At 31.9% G+C, this 20,883-nt stretch overlaps 1 protein-coding gene, 1 long non-coding RNA gene and 1 pseudogene across 8 annotated transcripts in view; 2 read left to right on the top strand and 1 right to left on the bottom strand.

Moving 5' to 3' along the window:
- Window positions 1–1,907: 1,907 nt before the first annotated feature.
- On the top strand, window positions 1,908–4,904 carry LOC132941157 (uncharacterized). The gene is made up of 4 exons (XR_009664138.1): window positions 1,908–1,995; window positions 2,615–2,698; window positions 4,132–4,237; window positions 4,883–4,904. It is a non-coding gene; the product is annotated as an uncharacterized LOC132941157 (long non-coding RNA).
- Window positions 4,905–4,961: 57 nt separating this feature from the next.
- On the top strand, window positions 4,962–6,256 carry LOC132941156 (facilitated trehalose transporter Tret1-2 homolog; annotated as a pseudogene).
- A 1,449-nt stretch (window positions 6,257–7,705) lies between these two features.
- LOC132940350 (ras-specific guanine nucleotide-releasing factor 2-like) overlaps window positions 7,706–20,883 on the bottom strand; it is a 67,635-nt gene continuing 54,457 nt past the window's right edge. For 4 of the 7 annotated variants that reach the window (XM_061007890.1, XM_061007893.1, XM_061007892.1 and 1 more), the window contains exons 9-26: window positions 19,541–19,887; window positions 19,311–19,453; window positions 19,036–19,253; window positions 18,811–18,957; window positions 18,540–18,745; window positions 18,363–18,478; window positions 18,193–18,282; window positions 17,926–18,117; window positions 17,629–17,866; window positions 17,373–17,577; window positions 17,156–17,310; window positions 16,931–16,951; window positions 15,864–16,056; window positions 15,624–15,803; window positions 15,067–15,164; window positions 13,023–13,305; window positions 12,545–12,742; window positions 7,706–11,607 (exon numbers count right to left, since the gene is read on the bottom strand). In XM_061007890.1, coding sequence (XP_060863873.1) covers window positions 11,392–11,607; window positions 12,545–12,742; window positions 13,023–13,305; window positions 15,067–15,164; window positions 15,624–15,803; window positions 15,864–16,056; window positions 16,931–16,951; window positions 17,156–17,310; window positions 17,373–17,577; window positions 17,629–17,866; window positions 17,926–18,117; window positions 18,193–18,282; window positions 18,363–18,478; window positions 18,540–18,745; window positions 18,811–18,957; window positions 19,036–19,253; window positions 19,311–19,453; window positions 19,541–19,887 — 3,246 coding nt within the window. In that variant the 3' untranslated portion in view covers window positions 7,706–11,391. The remainder of the gene's footprint in view (window positions 11,608–12,544; window positions 12,743–13,022; window positions 13,306–15,066; window positions 15,165–15,623; window positions 15,804–15,863; window positions 16,057–16,930; window positions 16,952–17,155; window positions 17,311–17,372; window positions 17,578–17,628; window positions 17,867–17,925; window positions 18,118–18,192; window positions 18,283–18,362; window positions 18,479–18,539; window positions 18,746–18,810; window positions 18,958–19,035; window positions 19,254–19,310; window positions 19,454–19,540; window positions 19,888–20,883) is intronic. The other 3 variants (XM_061007894.1, XM_061007896.1, XM_061007891.1) reach the window with 2 other exon arrangements.

Here is a 20,883-nt window from a genome sequence, read left to right as displayed (position 1 = left end):
ACCTACATTAGTTTAGTTCTTTATATTATATCCAAGTAGAGCTTTGGAGTTACAGGGAATGTATTTTTATTTTATGTAGAGCATAGCTTTTTTTAACTAGTTCATCACTAGTTTATTTTAACATTTGAATTGCAATTTTCAGCATTATATGTAATTGTTATACAATGCAATTAAAATATGAATATAATTGTATAACAATACAATAAACAATTCATAGTGTTAGGTTTATAAGTGTAAAATAATAATTATACTATCATAATATTTTATTTTTATACAGTATACATTAATATATTAATGTACCAATCCATAATAATGTACCACAGTTAAGAGGCCTTGCTACTATCCATACACGTTGTTACAAGTGTTATTATGTATTATATTTCATTGTTTTTATTAATGTAATATAATATAAATATACGCAAGTACCTAAATCAATGTAATGAATGAAAAATATTTTGATGGATACCTATTGCCACACGTACCTGTACTTAAATATGTCAATGAGACATGAGTAGATTACTGAAATATATAATAATATATTGTATATTGTGTTAAATTTGAATTGATATGATAAATCAACGCAGCGTAACTATTATCGTGACTAAATAAACAGGCATGTCAGCTAAAATTTTATTTTCGCTATCGTCACGCATGTTCTCCAGACTTGGAAAGAATAATATAAAATGTATAATGTAGATTATTATTATAGCATACAATATTTTAGCGTTTATTCTAAGTATGGGGAACATTTTATTACAATTTTATGCGCAGTGTTATCGAGCTGGCCGCCTGTTTATTTAGTCATGACCACGGCCTTAGAAGATAAGGTCGGGACACTTCCCTAATTAACAACGTTAATCAATTCTGTCGCTTAGAGAGGACATTTTAGTTGAGTTTTTCGCCGCTAATTTATTAGGCACCTAGGTCTGAACTTAATTGAGGTTATGAATAAAATTAAAAATATTTAAGCGGCAAACGAAAATTAAACATCACAATAAATTATTATTATCGTAATTGAAATTAGAAAACAGAAATATTGTATAATACAGATTGTTTAATATATTATTTAACAGGTAGGTAACATAATATAAAAATACCACTGAGCATATTATTTATTATTTATGAGGACAAACAATAAGAATGTTTTTTTTAATAATTGTATATATAATATAATAACACATTAATATACCTACTTAAAAATACATCGGACATTTATAAATTTTTTTACAAATAGTATTTGTACTACACTACTATACTCACTGTTTTCATTGGTTAGATGTCAACTAAATCTATGATTCAAATGATTTTTCAGGTTATTTATGTAAACAATTGATGTATTACACAAAAAACTGTCAAGTTTGTAAGACATAATTTATATCTCATCAAGGACATTCACAGCAAATGCAAGCAGCTTTGGTTAATCTGAAAACCCACGGACGATTAATACATCCAAATATAACTTTCTTCTATTTTATTAAAAATATTGAACAAAAATTTGAAAAATATTGTAATTCACTATTCACCTTATGTTTTTGATTTGATTTTAGAAGAAATATTGAGTGAACACAAATTAAGTTTCCCATGTTCTACACATGCCACTGATATAATTTCTTTCGTAGTTATATATTACATACGTATGAGAATGAGGCAGTTTTCCCAACAAGTAAATCATAAAAATAAAAAATTGAATCGTAATAAAAATAAAATAGCTAAGTTATATTCGACAATCGACATAATACATGGAAGTACCTACTGCACCAAACGTTGAAATTTTACTGTAAATATTTGTAAATATTAAAACAATAAAATATAATATGGTTAATTATTAAAGTAAATCATTATTCATTATCATCAATTTATTTATTTATTTTATTTAGTTAATACTTATTTATTAATTGGTGACCGGTTTTAGATTCTGAAATATGAGCGCCGAGCGGAGCGATGTTTTTTTTAAATTTGTAACAATGTTGCCAGTGCTGCAGCCGATGACCGATGGTAAGTTGGTAAATAGGAAAATTCAGAAAGTTGGAACAGAAGCGCTATTAAAATAGCGGATTAAATAAGTACTAAAATGTCCTATGTAAGCGGGCACAATAATAAGCAAAGAGTCCCGACCTTATCTTCTAAGGCCGTGGTCATGACTATTATAGTGATATTATTTGATCAAATATTACTAGCTGTTATTCGCGTTCCGACGAGAGTAACTTATTCACATCCGATAATGCACCTATATTATACGAATTGAGCCAACTGCATAGTTTTTAAACGAGTTTCTTTGAAAAATTAAGAAATAGTCAAATGACAAGCGCGGCTGCAGTTTTTCACATCGAATCCGTCTACAATTTATATTTTATAATATTAAATTATATTGCATATGAATTGATACTATACGTGTGGCTGAGGAAAACACGATAATATAATATTTGTAGTGCATTTTACAGTTGAAGCCTAATCGGCTAGGTTAATCCTACTGCACAATATACTAGCTTTATACTATTGAATATCGTGTGGTGGCCATCACTCTACAACGAAATGATTTATTGCTATAAATCATATTATAAATGAGCAATAAAAACCTATTCGTACATATTTTTTGACGCTTGTTTGTTTATAGATCAAATTTTAGTGCACATTAACAAATAATCAAGCAAAATGTCTAAGAAGGGTGTGTACAGGCAAATATATGTCACTATAGTCGGTAAGTTTCAATTGTAAAACATATTAGATTATTGAAATTACATTTACATTGTAATCCATATAATAAACCTTCGCTACCAATAATTTTATTACATTTTATGATTCTATTAGTACTTACGTAAACCTTTACACTAATAATAATAAATGCAAAATAGTTAAAGTGGTAAATCTGATTGGATAAATTACTCATTAACTCGAGGTTCGAGCACAAGATCACGTGTTACTTAATATAATATTATATGATATAGTTATCCTCGTATACCACATGTCCACATTTGCCTCACGGAAATACTTAAGAGGACGTCACACCCGCATGACGTGTTGTCTCCGTCTTACAAATGTATACAACATGGCAAAAACTGTTTTGCGTGGGACAAATTTTCTCGCACCATATTTGTTGTGGAACTACCAAATCTTCACAACACGTAAAGAAGAACATTATCTGTACAACAACGTGATTTTTTTTAATAGCACTATCCAATCATTTCTTATAAGAAAACGAAAAAACAAAAAACCAAATATTTAGAAGCAAATTACTTTTATTCAATTTTTGTTATCTAAAATATAGGCACGCTGTTGCATAGATAATTTTCTACCCTATATGTTCAGAAATTTTGGAGCTACTATTACAAAGTACAAACACAGAAAGATAGAAGTTGTTCCACGCAAAACTGTTTCTGCTTTGTTGTATACATTTGTAAAACGGAGACAACACATGCGGGTGGGACGTCCTCTTAACAACTATTAACATACTATACAAAATTTGAACAGCACTAATTGACAGATATAAGTAAAATTATTATTTATTCAGAGAGATCGAATGTTTGCAGCAATATGCGCACCTTACGCACACAACGTACACACCTCACACAGGGAAATTGTTTTTTTTATCGTCAATCAGGCTATATCATAAGTTCAAGGAATTACGTAAAATTTATAAGAACAAATAATCTTATCATTATTTACCTAATAATTATTGTTTTTCTACGATTATTCAGTATTCTGTTCTTAAAATGAAAAACCCCAAATTTGATAAATATTGTCAAATGATAGGGATTGGACTGTTCAGAGACAACATCAAAATACGGTATTGTTGATTCACAATAAAAAAAAACATTACTCTGCAGATGGCTCCTAACTTATAAAAGTTATAATACGGTAACAACCACACGATGATAATATTATACTATGTGTACTGTCTGATCCGTGACAATTTAAATGCCTTTTGATTTACCCTGTTTTAAATGCTGGAAAATGTGAGGTTTTGACCAAATAAAAACAGGTCTAAAATTAATATACATATCCAATTGGAATAACTATTTTATTTTCTGTAACCAATGACAAACCTTGTGAACCTATACAAACAAAAATTAAAAATTAATTTTTAATAAATTATCATGTATAATAATATTATATTACTTACATTGGTACCAGATTTTAGAATAAGTGCAAATAAGTGCCATTGACATTGCTGTGGATCACGTTATTTGATGTACGTCCGACGTCGTGGTCGTACGATAGTCAAACGACAAATGAGTAGGTAATGACGTTAATAAACAAACAATTATTATTCTATTAATATTTTAAAATAAAATTGTTATTATTCTTAAGAATTGTCATACAACGATAATGATAATATGACATATAGCTAATAGTGAATAGTGATATTATGTATAGTTTATACTTTATAGTTATTAATAATTTATTATTATTTATAGAAATATCCTTATAATATTACGATTACGAAGACTATTTCCAATAACCATCGGATATATAATATTTTATAATGTTTATACTTAATCGCTAATCGCTATTAGTTTGTAGTACATTCATTAAATAATAGATTTAAAAATAATTAAAAATAATTTACAGACTACCCAACCCAGCCCGTACCCTGATATAAAATGCCCGGCCCATTATAGCCCAATACTATTCTAATTTTCGAAACCCAAGTCCATCTTAGATTAATTTAAAAAAGCAAAACCCACTCAGGCCCATACACTTAAAATAAATATGCAGCCCGGCCCGGCCCAATGTACCAATGGGCCGGGCCGGACTCAAGCCAGGGCTGGGCCAGCACGGCCCATGCAGTGCTCTAGTACACACACGCACACACACACACATTGCCTTTCAACGAAATAGATTATATTTTTATAATGATGACCATATTTGACCGTTCCCGCAGCGACCAAGTCAATATTCATCAGCGGCATGTGGCTGGGGTGGCCAGGCTCGATGGTGGATAAGTTTGTCAAGCACGAGACGGACTTCAACGCGACCATGGACGAGCCGTCGTGGATTGTGGCCACGATGGACCTGGGTAACGTGATCAGTCCGCTCCTGGCCAGCCAACTGATGGACTGGATGGGCCGGAAGCCTAGCGCTGTACACGGCCCGTCTGCTGGCCGATATGGGCAAGGGCATGTCGTACACGGTGGTGCCCATGTACCTGGGTGAGATAGCGTCACCCGCCATACGCGGAGCATAGGGAAGCGTGTTCTGCCTTCAGTTTCACATTGGCTTGCTGATGGAGGCGATTATCGGACCGTTGGTGTCGTACCGCACGCTGAACGTCGTGTCCGCCGTCGTGCCAGTTCTGTTTTTCGTCGCTGCCGTCTGGCTACCCGAGTCACCGTACTATCTGTTGAAGCGCGGCCGCCGGCCACAGGCAGCCGTGAGCCTGCAGTGGTTCCGGGGCGGCGGTGACGTGGGCCACGAACTTGACCTGATGGAGGTGACCATGCGCAAGGAGATGGAGAACCGTTCCACGTTCCAGGAGCTGTTTGCCAGCCGGAAAGACATGCGGGCGCTGGCCATCGTGGTAACCGCGTGCACCACACAGCGGGCATGTGGCATCAGCTGCACATTAGCCTACTCGGCGCTCATACTGTCGGATAATGAGCCGCTCTTGAACAAGCACCGGTCGGTCATGCTGTTCGCCTTTACTTTAATCGTATTAAACTTGGCGACCGTCGCGCTGGTGGACAGGGTGGGCCGGAAACCGCTGTTGCTCTTCTCCGAGGTGGGCATGGCTATGGTCACGCTGACGTTCGCCGTGTTCTTTTACTATTCCCGGGGCGACGGCAGTGACTTGGCCACCCGCGAACTTGCGTGGCTCCCGTACCTCTGCCACTGGTCGTTTGCCGTCATGTTTGGGGCCGGCGTGGGGTTCGTGCCGGTCGTGTTCCTCGGCGAGATGTTTCCGGTCAACATCCGGTCGCACTGCTCGGCCATCGCTTCCATCACGCTGGCGTTCTGCTCGTTTGTCACCAACAAGATGTTCCTGTTCGTGTCCAATCGCTACGGGTTCTATGCCGCATGTTCTCGCTGTTCACCGTCGTCAATTTTGCCGGCGCGTTCTACACGTACAAGTACGCAATTGAGACGAAGGGCAAGACGTTACAGGAGATACAAGAGCAGCTGCAGGACACTGTTGGACATCGTCGAGAGAAGACCAACCAAAACGATGATTAAAATGGTAGGTACAATTTAATAACAATTGAATCCAAAAATTAATCTGTTGTAAACTTGTAAAACTGTTAATAATTATTTTATTTTATTTAAAAAGAAAATTAAAATTTCAATATTTATAAAATAAATCAGCCTTGTCTTATTTCTTTAATATTTTAAATATTTAAGATTGTACTGTTAAATAAATATGATTATATGAATGACAAAAACCGGACATATCTCAGAAAGACGTGTAATATAAATTATTAAATGATAAATAATAAATATTGAATACAATTTTAAATTATAATGATTATCAAATGAACATTTTCGGGGCATGTCTCGGTCGGACTCGGGACACACTAGTTCGTTGTCCATGTTAAGACTTTTTATCTAAAAAATAGAGAAAAGAAGTGGAGAAATATGAATTATAGGTACCTATTTATTATATCATGTAAATATTTTGTTGTCGTTCCTTGTGTAACGATAACCAATTGTCAATGAATAATCATCATTTGTGTGACTTTTGTAATCCATTTTCTTTTTAATTTTCTCATTCCTCTCAGTATTTAAAAACTTCTTAAGAAGGTTCCAAATAATAAGAAAAACAATATCCACACCTAATACACAATACTAAAGCGCATTCTTAAAATAAGAATAGACAGAATATGCCAAACAAATCGTATCTAAAATCGACATTGAAGCATAATACTTTATTACTAATTAATAATATTTTTATATCATCGTTTTATTACTAATTATGAAAGGAGGTGATGTACCTATAGATAAGGCTTATGCAAGTTTTTGAATGAGGGTTTTACTTTGATGTATCATTTTAAATTTCCCAAATAATTTTCTCGAGCGTAAAGAAAAACTATCTAATATACCATATTATGTGTTTGGAATTTTTTATTTTTGTAAATTAGCAAATTTTAACTTAACATTAAGTTAAACTACTTTTTTTTCAAAGTTATCTTTAAACTTAATGAGTTAACAAAAAGAATACGAGTAACTTTTAACTTAACTTTATTTTATCAATTTAAAATAACTTAACTTAACGAGTGAAAAAAAAAACCGTTAACTTGCCCAGTCTTGCCTATATGTATACGATATTATTTCGATTTTCCTGTTAATTTCAAACCACCAGTTAATTTCGGGTGGATTAACGATCGTAAATAATAAAAATAATTATGATGTTGATATTAGGCACCGTCAAGAGTTCAAGACATTGGTTCGTAACTCAAAAAATTAATAAATAATTTCACAGTGCTAAAAATAAACTTATAACAAAAAGTATTTTACGTCCAATCTTCACAATATGTGGATAACTCATATTATGTAGGACATTTCAATGTTTCATATTAACGGATGTAAAAAAATGGTAAATAGGTACCTACTTCACAAGTGCATTGTCAAGAACGTAACTTTTAGTGTTATTAGAAATCATAATATTATGTGTAACTGGATAAAAAATGTTTAGTATATTATACTAAGCACTCATGACGTATTGACAGTGCGTAATAAACGGATAAAAAACACGTAAAATAATGTATATATATAGATCATTAAATTTAATAACAACCAAAATACCTTATTGAACAATGACATAAACTCTTTGTCGTAATATTTACGAAGAAATCGATACAACAATAATTATTATAATATAATATATATATAATTAACAACAGATAATAATATTATTATATACTAAGATTTGTAGAACAAAAATAAACCAAACGGGTGCATTTAATCATATTTAAATGGAACACAAAAAAAAAGGAAAAACACGATAGAGACTTACAACGAATCGATATTGTTATTATTATTATCATTATTACGTTACAATATGATATATATAATATACAGGTATTATATATATATTACTCGCATTACGCATAATACTTAAGTACACCACAACGAACATTAATTAATAAACGCGCTGATTTTCTCACGTGAAAACCACCACTTGCATCTATAAGTATTTATAATATAATATTGTATAATAATTAATCTTTATGGAATTATAGAAGTTTTTTGAAAAATCACAACATGAAATATATCATAACATTTTGGCACATATTTGAAAGTTTACTTATTTAACTGCAGACGGTTATAAAATGGCGGTCACACACACACACACACAAACAAACTCTTCAAGTTAGATCATGAGAAAAAAATTTGATCACAGTATCAATAATAATAAATAAAAGTTTTGATAACGACTGAGTGAAAAAAAATCTCCATTCGCATAATATTATCATATCATTAGACAGCACGATTGCAAGAAAACATAATCAGCATTTCAGTGATCGAAGCACATCATATTACGCATGCAATGCATCCACTTAATATTATTATGTTTTTAAGCGTCCAGTTTTGTTTCATTTAAGTCTATATTAATACGATATTATAATAAGAACAACAACAATAATAATAATAATAATAATAATAATAATAATAATAGTAATAATAATAATAATAATAATAATAATAATAATAATAATAATGAAATATTATAATATTATAATACAATTTAAGCCTTTAAAACAGAGATCAAACTCCACCGACGATATGTTAGTGTAAGAAAATTCGTTAAACATATTTTTTTTTTCTTGAAACATGATAATAATAATATATATAGGTAACAATGATTCATATATATTATATATTTTATCCTTTAAAACAATGTAATCTAATCAATCAGTATAGGTACACATATTTATGTTTGTATATAGGTACCGCGTCTATAGGTGATTGTCATTTATGAGAAAAATAAATATTTATATAATGTAATATTATACAGTTTTTTTTTTATATAGCGATTGAACGTGTTACATAGTTTAAATTTATTATTATTGTTACACCTATAGTACAGAAAATAAATATTTAAATAACAAAATAAGAAAAAAAATTACATCAACAAACTAACGAATTTACATTAAAATCATTGAATCAAGTACATATAATATAGTTAAAATACAATAATATAATATATTAAAAACTTTGTATATGTGCATAACACACATATTTTAATATATAAAATACATTATTATATATATATATATATATAATGCGATGGCGAGAGATAGTATATAGAAAAAGAAGAGTAAATATGAAAGAAACTCGTATCACACAAAGAAATTGTCATATATTCATTTCATTAGTTACGTATAGTTGATGAGAAAAATTTGGCAATTGGGAAAAATTTGGGCATAGGTAAGTCTTATAACGGTATACAACTTATAGTTTAGAAAAATAAATGTTTCTCCTATTCGCCATCACTCGACGATGAGCTGGACTTGTTGATAATCGTTTTCTATACATTTTGTGCACAAATATTGTGTAAAACGATATCCAATAACCGTCAAACTTTCGTGCAACACACCGACGAATGACCGAGAATGAATAAATATAAATAATAATAACCGAACCTATCTCCTTACATATTAATAGTTATTATTATATAATAAGTGACGACTCTCAAAACAAAAAATATATATATTATATCTTTAACGATTCAACACATATACGTACGTATAGGTAACTATAAATTATAAAAATTGGAAATAAACACATACATTCACGCACCCATACACACACAGTTTCGGTAATTTTATCAAAACCAATCGAAAAGTGATCTGTCGCATGTGATTCGAGTCGGAAATAAACGTATTTTTTTATATTAATTGTCTGAGCAAAAACCGCAAGAAGGTACATATTTCGGCGCATATTTCGATTCGTGTATATAATCGTGACCGTTAATAAAAAATCTAATACCGTATACCGTGGTATACGCGGTGACCCCAACTGGGGGGTTAGGAAGGTTACTAACGGATTTACAACGAAAGAAATATAATCGAAGCCGAGTTCCTATACACGGAAACGATGGGCCGCACACTATACTATTCTATTTTATTCTAAGGGCGATAAATTATTTTACTGTCTAAAAAATAATATTTTGATTGTTCAGTACGACCATTTTTAATTTTTGTATATCCGTCTTGCCACCCACCTTCGGTTTGTGACGTCGTTGACGGCGATATGGGTAAGTATAACACTTTTCCGATAACGTTTTGAAAATTTATACATCGGACAACTGATTATAATAATAATATAATACCTATAAATTATGACAATCGTACAAGTGTCACACGACTTCATGTGTATAATATATATTGATCGTACGTGTTGTTTCTATTTTTTTTACATCCGAATCGCTTAACGAACAATGTCTATTATAAGTACACATACCGAAAGCCGTGTCTGTAAAAAAAAAAAAAATGTAACAGAAAAATAGTTAATGAATCGAATAAAAATGCCTATATGTGGCACAATATACTATTGTTAGCGTACGACGACGTATTATAATATATAATAAATCTATCGTCGATATTGCCGTGCCAGTGGTTTTTCCCAACGTCTGGAAGACAAAATTATGAAAAAAATTCGAAGACAAAAAAACGTCAAGACGAAAAAAATCGTATACGTATGACACAACGATGATATTAAAATGACATGTCATCATCGTTGCGAATATACGCCAAGTGATAGACTGAAGAACACGAAAGTCGTGAATACACTCGATTTAGATAACGCATTAAAATTTTGAAGCAGCTATGATAGCGGTGGCGCAGTAGAGCCAGCTTGGCCAAGCGGAAATGTATAATAGGTATTAGGTACCTACTACCTACCTATCTACTCGTTGTGCATAGTACGTAAACTGAGCGGGACGGCCCGCCGGAAGGACATTAAATAATATAATTAATTATTATATTGTATTCGCTGATCGCGCGCGGAAGACTCGCTCGCCACTGGGAATATATATAATAATAATATTCCTTCCGGTGGGAGAGGGGCGGCGGCGGCGAGATAACATTTGTGACCGTGTTGGGGTGATGAGAAACGATGACGATTGTCATCGGAGACGTGAGAACAGACCCTCCTCTCTGTGTCTGGCTGTATCTGCCTCTCAATCTCTCTCTCTCTTTCTGCAGCACCCTCGACCGGGCGCAGTGACTATAGAGCATCTAATGATTTAGGCATTCGTCACCGTACGATTGATTATTTTATCATACTGCTGCAGTTGTAGTGAAACGCGGTAGTGATGATATTGAAGACGATTATTTACTATTATTATATTAAATAGTCGCACTCGCTCGCCGCCGTCGCCCGCGGGCGGGTGTCAGTCGCATCGATCGTTTACTTGAAGCACGTGGTTTTATTCCTCTTGGCGCTGAACCGCCGTCATTGGCTGCTACCGCCACCGTGGTGAGGCGAGTTCGACAGCGTCGTGATGCTTAGCCTGGACGGCCGAGGTTCGATCTCCAAGGACCTGGTGTACAGCTCATCCTCGTTCAAAAGCAGTGACGTGTCCAACAGGTAGTTGGCCACCCTCGGGTGAAAGTCGATCTTGTACGGGGTCTGCTGAAACCGACGGATTTCCTGTACCACGTGCGCGATCTGAACGACAAAATAAGAAAAAAATTAATATTACAGTGAAACCTGCAGCTCCTCTTACAGATACCGGCTCCCAATAGCAAAACCTCCTCATAGAGGACGTTCTATTGGGAACCAACTACAACATTAATTCTACAGTCCGAGCCCTCTGAATACCGGACACCTCCGAATAATGGACAAATTTTCCGCGACCGAAGTTTCACTGTATAATAATATAATATGATATACTTATAAAAAAGAATGATTGAGAAACAGCGCGAAGAGATATTTACTCGTACACGTCCTTGCAAGACAGAAGTGTTGGAATAAGAAGGATGTCTCATATTGATATTATTGTACAGATCGGCTAAAATTGCTGAACGGTAGATGTAAGTACCTATCCTACCTATTATCCACGTTACAAGGCAATTTATAATTTTGTATTACAATAGTTTAGATTCAATAGGCATAAGATGTTACACTAATAGTACCAATAATAACGGATCTAAGTTTTAATATAATATTAATATATTATACATAGTAGGTGTATAGGTGCCTACAGTTATAGTAATAGCACGGTATATACCAGGGATGGCCAAACTGCCACTCACGTTATAGACTAATGCATCTTACCATTTTTACTAATATAATAACAATTAATAGGTATTATTCCATTTCCTGTTTTTGGTATTATTTTTTATTATATTATGAAGCTTGCCGTACTGTAGTTATACACACTAAATTATTTTTAGCTGTGATGTATAAACTAAACCTTTCACTACTATATAACGACGATAACATTGATAACAGTGTTCTCGGGGTTTCTCATCTAATACAATTATTTTATTTCTTAAAGCTATAATACCTGTGTAAGCATTGCAACAATATAATATGGAATGCTTAATAACTGACACAATTCAATAAAATAATGATACATTTTTAATGTAGGTACTGTACTCACCATACGCAATTTTGAAAAGTTAAGTAGACCGTCGTCTGCCAAACTGGGAGTCCCTTCTTCTAAAAACGATAAATCACTCAGGTACATCCCCAAGTACGGAATACACGGTGGATCGCATCTGTGCAGAGCTTCGCGAAGGTTTCTGAATCTTCCGTCAGACGAGACGATTATCTGAAGTTTTTGTACTGACAGTTTTGTCTGAAAACAAAATAATAAGCTATTTATAGAACAAATAATTTCACAAGCTCATTTACAAGTTGTAATTAAATTAACCTGACAAAATATACCAAATTTTTGCACAATTAAATAATACGAATACATTTTTATACCTCGTTTAAGTCGAAATGTTGACGAATATTTTTAACATATTTTATAACTGTTATTTACGAAATAAAATGTTAGTAGGTATTGTTTTCATAATATTATTATATGTCAGTGGTATAAATACTATAAACACTATATAAACACATCAACTCACAGCTTTTGAAACTTTCTCCCACGTTTTCTTCAATCTGAACACCGAACTATTGGTAAAAGCCGAACATATTTGTAGGACTCCATTAAAATTATGCAAACACCTAGATATGTCTGCCACTGCGGCCCACTTTTCTATTGCTATCACTCTCGCAGCCACATTGTTCTTGCGCATTATTTCTGAAGCGACCAGCTGCGACAGCTCGTTAAATCTCTTAGTCATTAGAATAATGTGAGGCGCTTTCATGTTTTTGTCGTCTTTCATCCACGCACGGCCGAAAAATTCCCTGGAAAAACGCGCGTAGATTAATGCAATAATGATATTTTATAATTTTTATAATTTTTTTTATACTAGACATCGAGTATATTAGTGTTTTTAATATTTAAATTATTGTTATATATAATATTTATAGCTGTAACAAATAAAAAAGATAATGAACAGTGAAAAAAAAACAGGGAAAGTATTACGAGTCTAGGCCCTGGACTGCTCATTTAATGTAAAATTCTACAAATACAAACTGTGTGAACCAAATTGTGATCAAACTTAATTCCATCTGTAAAGATCGTGTATAGAATTTAAAACATGATACTATCATTATTCATTACCTATAATAATAATTATTTTTATATAATATACGATAGGCAGATGATTTACCATTTACAATTTATTATTACTGTCGAACATAATATTATATGACTTCAGACTGAATCAGTTCAAAAAAATATTCTTTATTATTCATCATACAAATGGTCTGAATAAAATATAGGTTCACTTTTGATGTAGTGCAATTTGATATTTTGTTAAGCTTATCGTTATAATATTGTTATTTTAAATCAATTTATTAGCTCTGGTGATATGGGTAGATTGTACAGAACTGTTTGGTAAAATACATGTTAAAAATCAATACACCACGTGTCAGAAATAGATATTCGTTTGTAAATACAATTTCAAAGGAAATAATATTATATTTTCTTCCCAATATTTACAAATGGTTATCGTTGTATACATAGCCACATAGGTTATAACGTTATAAGGTACCTATAACGTCTACACAACTACAGCCCAAAAGCGAAAAGTGTAACAAATGATAAATCATTGGTATTTTTATTTTAACTTTTTAGGAGTTCAAATAATTTTAAGTTAAAACTATCATTTAAAAGCTATTGGTGATAATTATTATTCTGAATATTGTTATTTATTATATTATTTTTTGTAAATTTTGTATTATTTAATATCACTATTCATATTTAATAGGTAGTATATTTATCTGTGTAACTTATAATAATAATTGATAAATACACTTTTAAATGGTTAGGACAAAGAACAACTATATTTATTTATCATCATGCATAAAGTATGGCGTATCTAAAATGCTTAGCCAATGACTTTCGATGCTCTTGTTTTTTTGAAAACAACTAAAAATTCGTAGTATGTTCAATAACCTTAACTCGATTTATTTGCAATCAAAATGTATTTAAACAGATTTTTCTTCTAATCTGTTAAAGACAATTCAGAATATTTAATGATTAAAATTACAATTACAACACATACCTACCTATAACATAGCAAATCCAATATTCGTATATTATTTTCTCAGTTTATGGCTAAATTGCTCAAATATAGAGACGGTAATAATGACCTATTAAATTATTTATTAAGATTTTATTGTAGTGCCACGTGGCTATACTATATGGCTTTTTTATATAGCCTAATTAAAACATTAAAGAAGCTACTATTGTTTACTGCAATTAGGTACTTCATTGTTAACAATTATTACATTTAAGTGGTAATAAGGTTATAACTATTTAAAAATGAATGATATTGAAATATCTTATTATGCAGAGCACTAGAATTATACTTATGTAATACATTTTGTAACGTGTCATGAGTGTGTAATTTAAACAGTACCTATGGCTACAAAAAGTGGAGTACGTGAAATGGTTTTATTATAAGTTGGGAACGACTAATGAGTAGGTACCTACCTACATAAAAGATAGAGACAAAAAAATATGTTACGCTGGCATTAAGTTAAAAGGATTGTACTCACTGGCTTTGGATTCTTATAAATATTTGATGGTCGATATATGTCATTTGTTCAGCAATTTCTAATGCAGACAATGTGTCAATATTTTCAGAACTGGGAATCTGAAAATAACAATGATATAAATGTATGATTTTAGTATATAATAATTTATAATTTAAAGTTTTTTTAATTATATAGTTTTGGTACAATATTTTTAATAAATATTATACAATATTACTTAAATTTATTGTTAAATATTTTACACAAATATTATAAAAAATAGGTAATACTAATATTGATTTTATAATACAAAATTAAATGTAATAATACTTTGTATAATATAAAAGAGTAGGTAGATGCATAATTTTATAGCATAGTGTACAATGTACAAGTATAAAATTGATTAAACTATTGACGATTAAATTTTCTTTTAATAAAAATATAATTTTTCATATAGACATATTAGGCTTATGAGTTATAAATAATTCAATAATAAAAAAGTTGTATATGTAGATTATGGTCATTGTCTGGTAAATAACTTTTGAAAAAAAAACCAATTTCATAAATAATTATTAACGTACCTGTGATGGAGTCAACAGCAAGCTTAGGTCGACAGTAGGTTTTTTGGTTTCGTCCATTGTAAGTAATCTAAGTAATTGACCAGCTATTTTGTGCTCAGCTGGTAAAAGATTGGGACTGAAGAGTATGTCTTCTAAAAAGTCTATAGTCATGTTCTTAAGACGTGTTTCATTTTCAAAATCCTAAAAATGTTGTAATTTGATTAGTAAGTACTCGTCGTGTTTAAATTTGTCTTAGGGTACTTGTGGGTGTTTTGATATCCAATGTTTTAAGACATTTAACACCCGCATCGTAGCTGCTGTGGACATTACAGACTCTTTTCTTTTTCGTTCTACTGAACAACATCTTTGATCATGTAATGGAGAGAGTTCCCGAGGGTTACTCGAAGCTGACGTTGCGATAGCAAACGCTGCAGCAGCAGTAGACGTGCTGCTCCTTTGAATAAAAGAACACATTTGTGTTATTGTCACTGTTAGTATAGTAAAACTTTACTTGTTCGTCTAGAAACACTTGTGTTGAACTTTTAATTAATACTGAATTGAAAATATTAATGTATACAGCGCTGAAGAACATTGTTTTGATTGGGGTGTTGTTTTAAGAAAAAAAATAATAATAAAAAGAAGAGTATACTGATTGAAATGTGCATATGCCTCGATTGCGAGGAAAAGGGAATAGAATCGATTTAATATGATACTTGAATGAATAACACGTGCACGGAAACATTCCCAGGAGTCGCAGGTGTTCTCTATTTTGTCAGCAACAAACTCAAACTATTTATACGGCAATAATATTTTTACATTCTTTAAAAGTTAAACTCTACTTTCTATTAGTCTGGATTGGCTTTTTATTGGCCGTTACACAGCGAAGGATGAGCAGTTATAACTAAATGGTTCTGGTGGCTGTGGGACCAATTGGGATAACTAAGTATAGTATTAGCTCCAGAACTTTAAATATATTATCACTACTAGGGTGTGTGGATCAAACATTTTATCTAACTGCTAGTCAGAGTCCATGCATATATTATTTTCCTCCTTTAATCATTCTAAAATACCGGAAGACCTTTTATAAATACTATTTGGTTCATTTTGTGCTAAAACCAAATGTTCTGTACAGTGTGGGAGAGTACTAAGTATTATAACAATATTAGCTTTTAAAGTTTTCAAAGAGCAGCAAAATAGTATATGTAGTCTGTAAGTGATAGGTTCATGCAGAAATATGAAATCAAAAATAAAACTGAATAAAAACCCCTTTAGCTATGCCGATTTTCAAATGTCAGACCTCTCACATTGTGCATATCCACAGCACTTACCAAAACTCCGGCCTTCCAGTTCTGAACACAAAAATAAAACAAAACAGGTGTAAACATATGAGAACCGTTTTACAGCTGAGGGTTTGTATACATGTTTTGAGCGCAGGACCTATTTTATTTAGTCAATTTTCTATAGTTCCTATGTGATAATTTGGTCCCACGCTTTTCAAGATAACAAACAACAAATAAACGACGATGTGAGTTGAATATAAGCTATAGGTTTACCTTCTTTTTGATTGTCTCGATGACGTTATTACAACACCGACACGACTAGATAGTGGAGGGCTATCGTGTTGCATGCTAGCTCTCTGTGATATGCTTCCGCTGTAACAGCCATCAGCATCACCAGCGCATGCAAATGATTTTCTTCTAGAGAAATACTACAGAAATCCAACTATTATGTTCAGTTTTGTTCTATAAATGTACCAGCAATAAAAAATACCTGTGCAATGCTAGAGTTGGCAAGGGAAGCTGATCTTGATGATGATGCACTATGCAGGTTACTGAGCCATCCGTTTTCATCAGTGCCGCCCATATCGTCCTCACAAACGCCAAAACTCTTTTTCCTTATAGTTGGAGTACAATCGTGATTGAACCAACTTCTTCTACGTGGTTGTGGGGTAGAAAAATGCTTTTCTGAATGAAATCTGTAAAAATAATTGTTATACTTTTGTTTACTTCAAGTAAAATAATATTACTTTTCTACGAGTTCCTTAGCTGCATCTGATATTATGGACCCGAATTTGATCGCATGTCCATGGTGAATAGGGAAACCTTTTGAAGGCGATTGTATTTTACGTTCTGGTGGAGATACTTTTGGCAAACTACTGATTTTATTGTCATTAAGACTTTTCTCACAATTAGAAGTCGCAGCTACTAAAGTCGAACTACTATTATTGCTACATGGAGATGTTGCAACTACTGTTGGTTGGTTATCTAAAAAAAGGCAAACATTTAGAGAGAAAAAACTACACCATGCTTAACTGAATTCTAACCTCCAGTCAGTGTCTCATTACTAGATGATGAAGTTGCTTTAACCATAGTAGGAGGGGCTAAATGACAATTGTCACCTGTGTCTTCGATTAGTATGCTCACTTTTCGTCCCGGTGAAGGTTGCTGGTATAAACTAGTAGTTGAACTGTATTCTTCAGACACTTTTACTTTATTTTTTCTTTCCTCTTCTTCAACTAGAATACATAATTTAAATAAAATATGTGTAATAGTAATTAACCACTAATACTTTTATTTTTATTAAAACTTACGTTTTCGAAAACTATATTTTCTTCCTCTCGGACTATGCTGATAATCCACACTGGAACTTCTATCCCGGTCACTGATTTCTGATCCGTAGCCTGTAAATCACAACAAAATATATGTTAAACACGTAAGTACCCTAGAACGCTCCCGTGAGCGTTTTTAATAGAATGGATACCGGATACAGAACTGGCGGCACTATTCTTTCGGTTTGACGAAATGACGCTGGGTCTTCTGTCTCTATCCCCCGTAGTGAGATGATGATTGTTATGCAATTCACTTCGATCTAATGACCTAAAAGTGATAATAAAATAATATTATAATTATATAATTGTATAATTATGTATTAACTTACGTGTTATTCATAGGTTGGCCGATATTTTCATATGCATCTACTTCATTGTTATAAAACACCTTTTTTAACGCTTCCAAAATGGTAACTCCATCAGTAAAAACTCTATATGTGAGAAGAAATGTATTGAGAAAATCAATTGATAAAAATCTTAAGTCCACAAGTCTAGATATCAGTTTTTCTTTTGTAGCATGGTGAATACGCGGAATCTAAATTGAATAGGTAATTTTACATTAAATAAAATTATTCTGTTTAAAACAAACATTTGACGTACCCTACAGGAATTATAATATTTGCTAAATTTGATATCTTTGTCATCTTTAAAAAGCTTTGGATCACGCATTGAATTCGGCATTGTCACAGAAGATGTATCTGACATTGAATTTCGAAGCATTGCGTCAAATCTTAAGTTTTCAATACACTAATATTCAAGATATAAATTATATTACATTTAAAACAATTATTTGATAATACTAATATTAAGATTATCTGTACTTACTTGACTAATATCACTGACCCACGCGGTTTTTTCTTGTAAAGAGGGTGCATACAAATGAACTGCAATGGGCGTAGACGATTTGCAATCAACACAAAGTTGAAAATCATAATTTTGTGGTTTTGGACTAGGACTTGGACTTGGACTAGATGAACATTTTAAGCCTTCACAATCGCTATTCTCAACATCACTTGAGTGACTGGTACCCGCCGAATCGTCAGCTTTTGGAATAAAAAAAACAGTCATAAATATTTTTGATTTAAATGTATTTTACATACCTTCGTTGTTTCCGTCTGGAATTTCCAGGTCTCCTGGATTGTTATTGTCATCCTCTTTATCATTAGGGTCCTCTATTAAACGACAGTCTGCTAAAGATATTTTTCCGACTTCAGGAGCCAAATGTAATTTTCCACTAGTTGTCCTAAAATAAATGTAAATGTTCAAATATATGTGTTTATTAATTTCAATTCCATGTGCCTATAGGCTATAGTAGAAGTTATTGACTTACCTAGTTGTGATTATCATATGGTTCGTAAATAGAAAGCATTGTCTTACTGCTTCTTTTTCAGTTTTAAAATGGGGTATCCTGCTCTTTTTTCTAGCAATTGGCATTTGTACCAAAGTACCCTGTCTGACAAATATTTGATTGACGTCCAGTAGAATATCACAGCCTTCAATAATCATTCGTTCGATGGAAAGGTTTTTTCGTAAATTTTCAGTTTCGCTAACTTCATCATGAATTTGTCTGCTCAAGTCTTCCAGTTTCTGACAGGCTGTTTGCAAACTTTTTCTTTCCACATGGTCGTGGGGCGTATGTGCTAATATTTCATGAAGAGTTATTATATATCTAGGAATCTATAAACAAAAATATTAAATGACTAAAGGTTGACTTTTAAGAATATACATAATTTAAGTTTAATTTTTACAGAACACACACTCAGTTATAATATATAAATATATAATGTACTTAAAAATAAATAGTATATTTTATATTAATGAGTAATGACTTTATAAAATACAATACAGTTTAAGTATAAAAGTTGACCAATGTATACAATGTATTTATGCTGTATATTTAAAAATTATGTTTCGATTTAGAGTTAAAATAAACTCAATTGATAGCAAAAAAGTTTAAAGAAATGTTTTTCATATGAATGAAACTTTACAGATTTTATTTACTGTGTATGTAATGTGTTTTACAGTGTTTTTATTTCTGTTTACTCTGTTGGGTAAAATAAGAGGTCAAAAAGTTTCAAGTAGCCTTATATGAATCGAATGGAAAATAAGTCTTCTTGAAAGTACTTGAAAGAGGTAATTTTCGATTTTCTTTGTAATTTCGTAAGCTAAGAAAGAAAAGCTACAACAAAGTGTTAAACAATCGCAAGTTTTAAATAAAATTTAAATTTTAAATCGTGTTTCGAATACAATGATAACAATACATAATACAATACATTATTACTTTAAAATTTAATATTATAACACAAACCGGCATTATACTTTGTATAATTTAGGTAATGCACTAATAAATTGTACAACTAATGTATAACAATTTAATATATTATTGTCATTATTTTCTTCGTAACTTTTGTTATTTTAGCAGTTTTTCCAAACATAAATTAGATTTCTAATTTTTTGTTCCTATATAGAGGTAGGTAATTTAATTCTGGTCGAGATTTGCATATGATTTGAATACCTATCAAATTTTTTGTTGTAGAACATCAATTTAACTAGAGAAGATGAACAATTTACTTAAAAAAAACTGATAAATAACCTATACATAATTCAATTGAGATAAATTGTCGATGATATAACTTTGATAAATCATAATAAAATATATTTGACTGTGTAAAT

The sequence above is a fragment of the Metopolophium dirhodum genome, chromosome 3, assembly GCF_019925205.1.
Source record: "Metopolophium dirhodum isolate CAU chromosome 3, ASM1992520v1, whole genome shotgun sequence".
In the NCBI taxonomy this organism is placed as follows: Eukaryota; Metazoa; Arthropoda; class Insecta; order Hemiptera; family Aphididae; genus Metopolophium; species Metopolophium dirhodum.
This window is presented reverse-complemented; position numbering and strand designations above follow the sequence as displayed.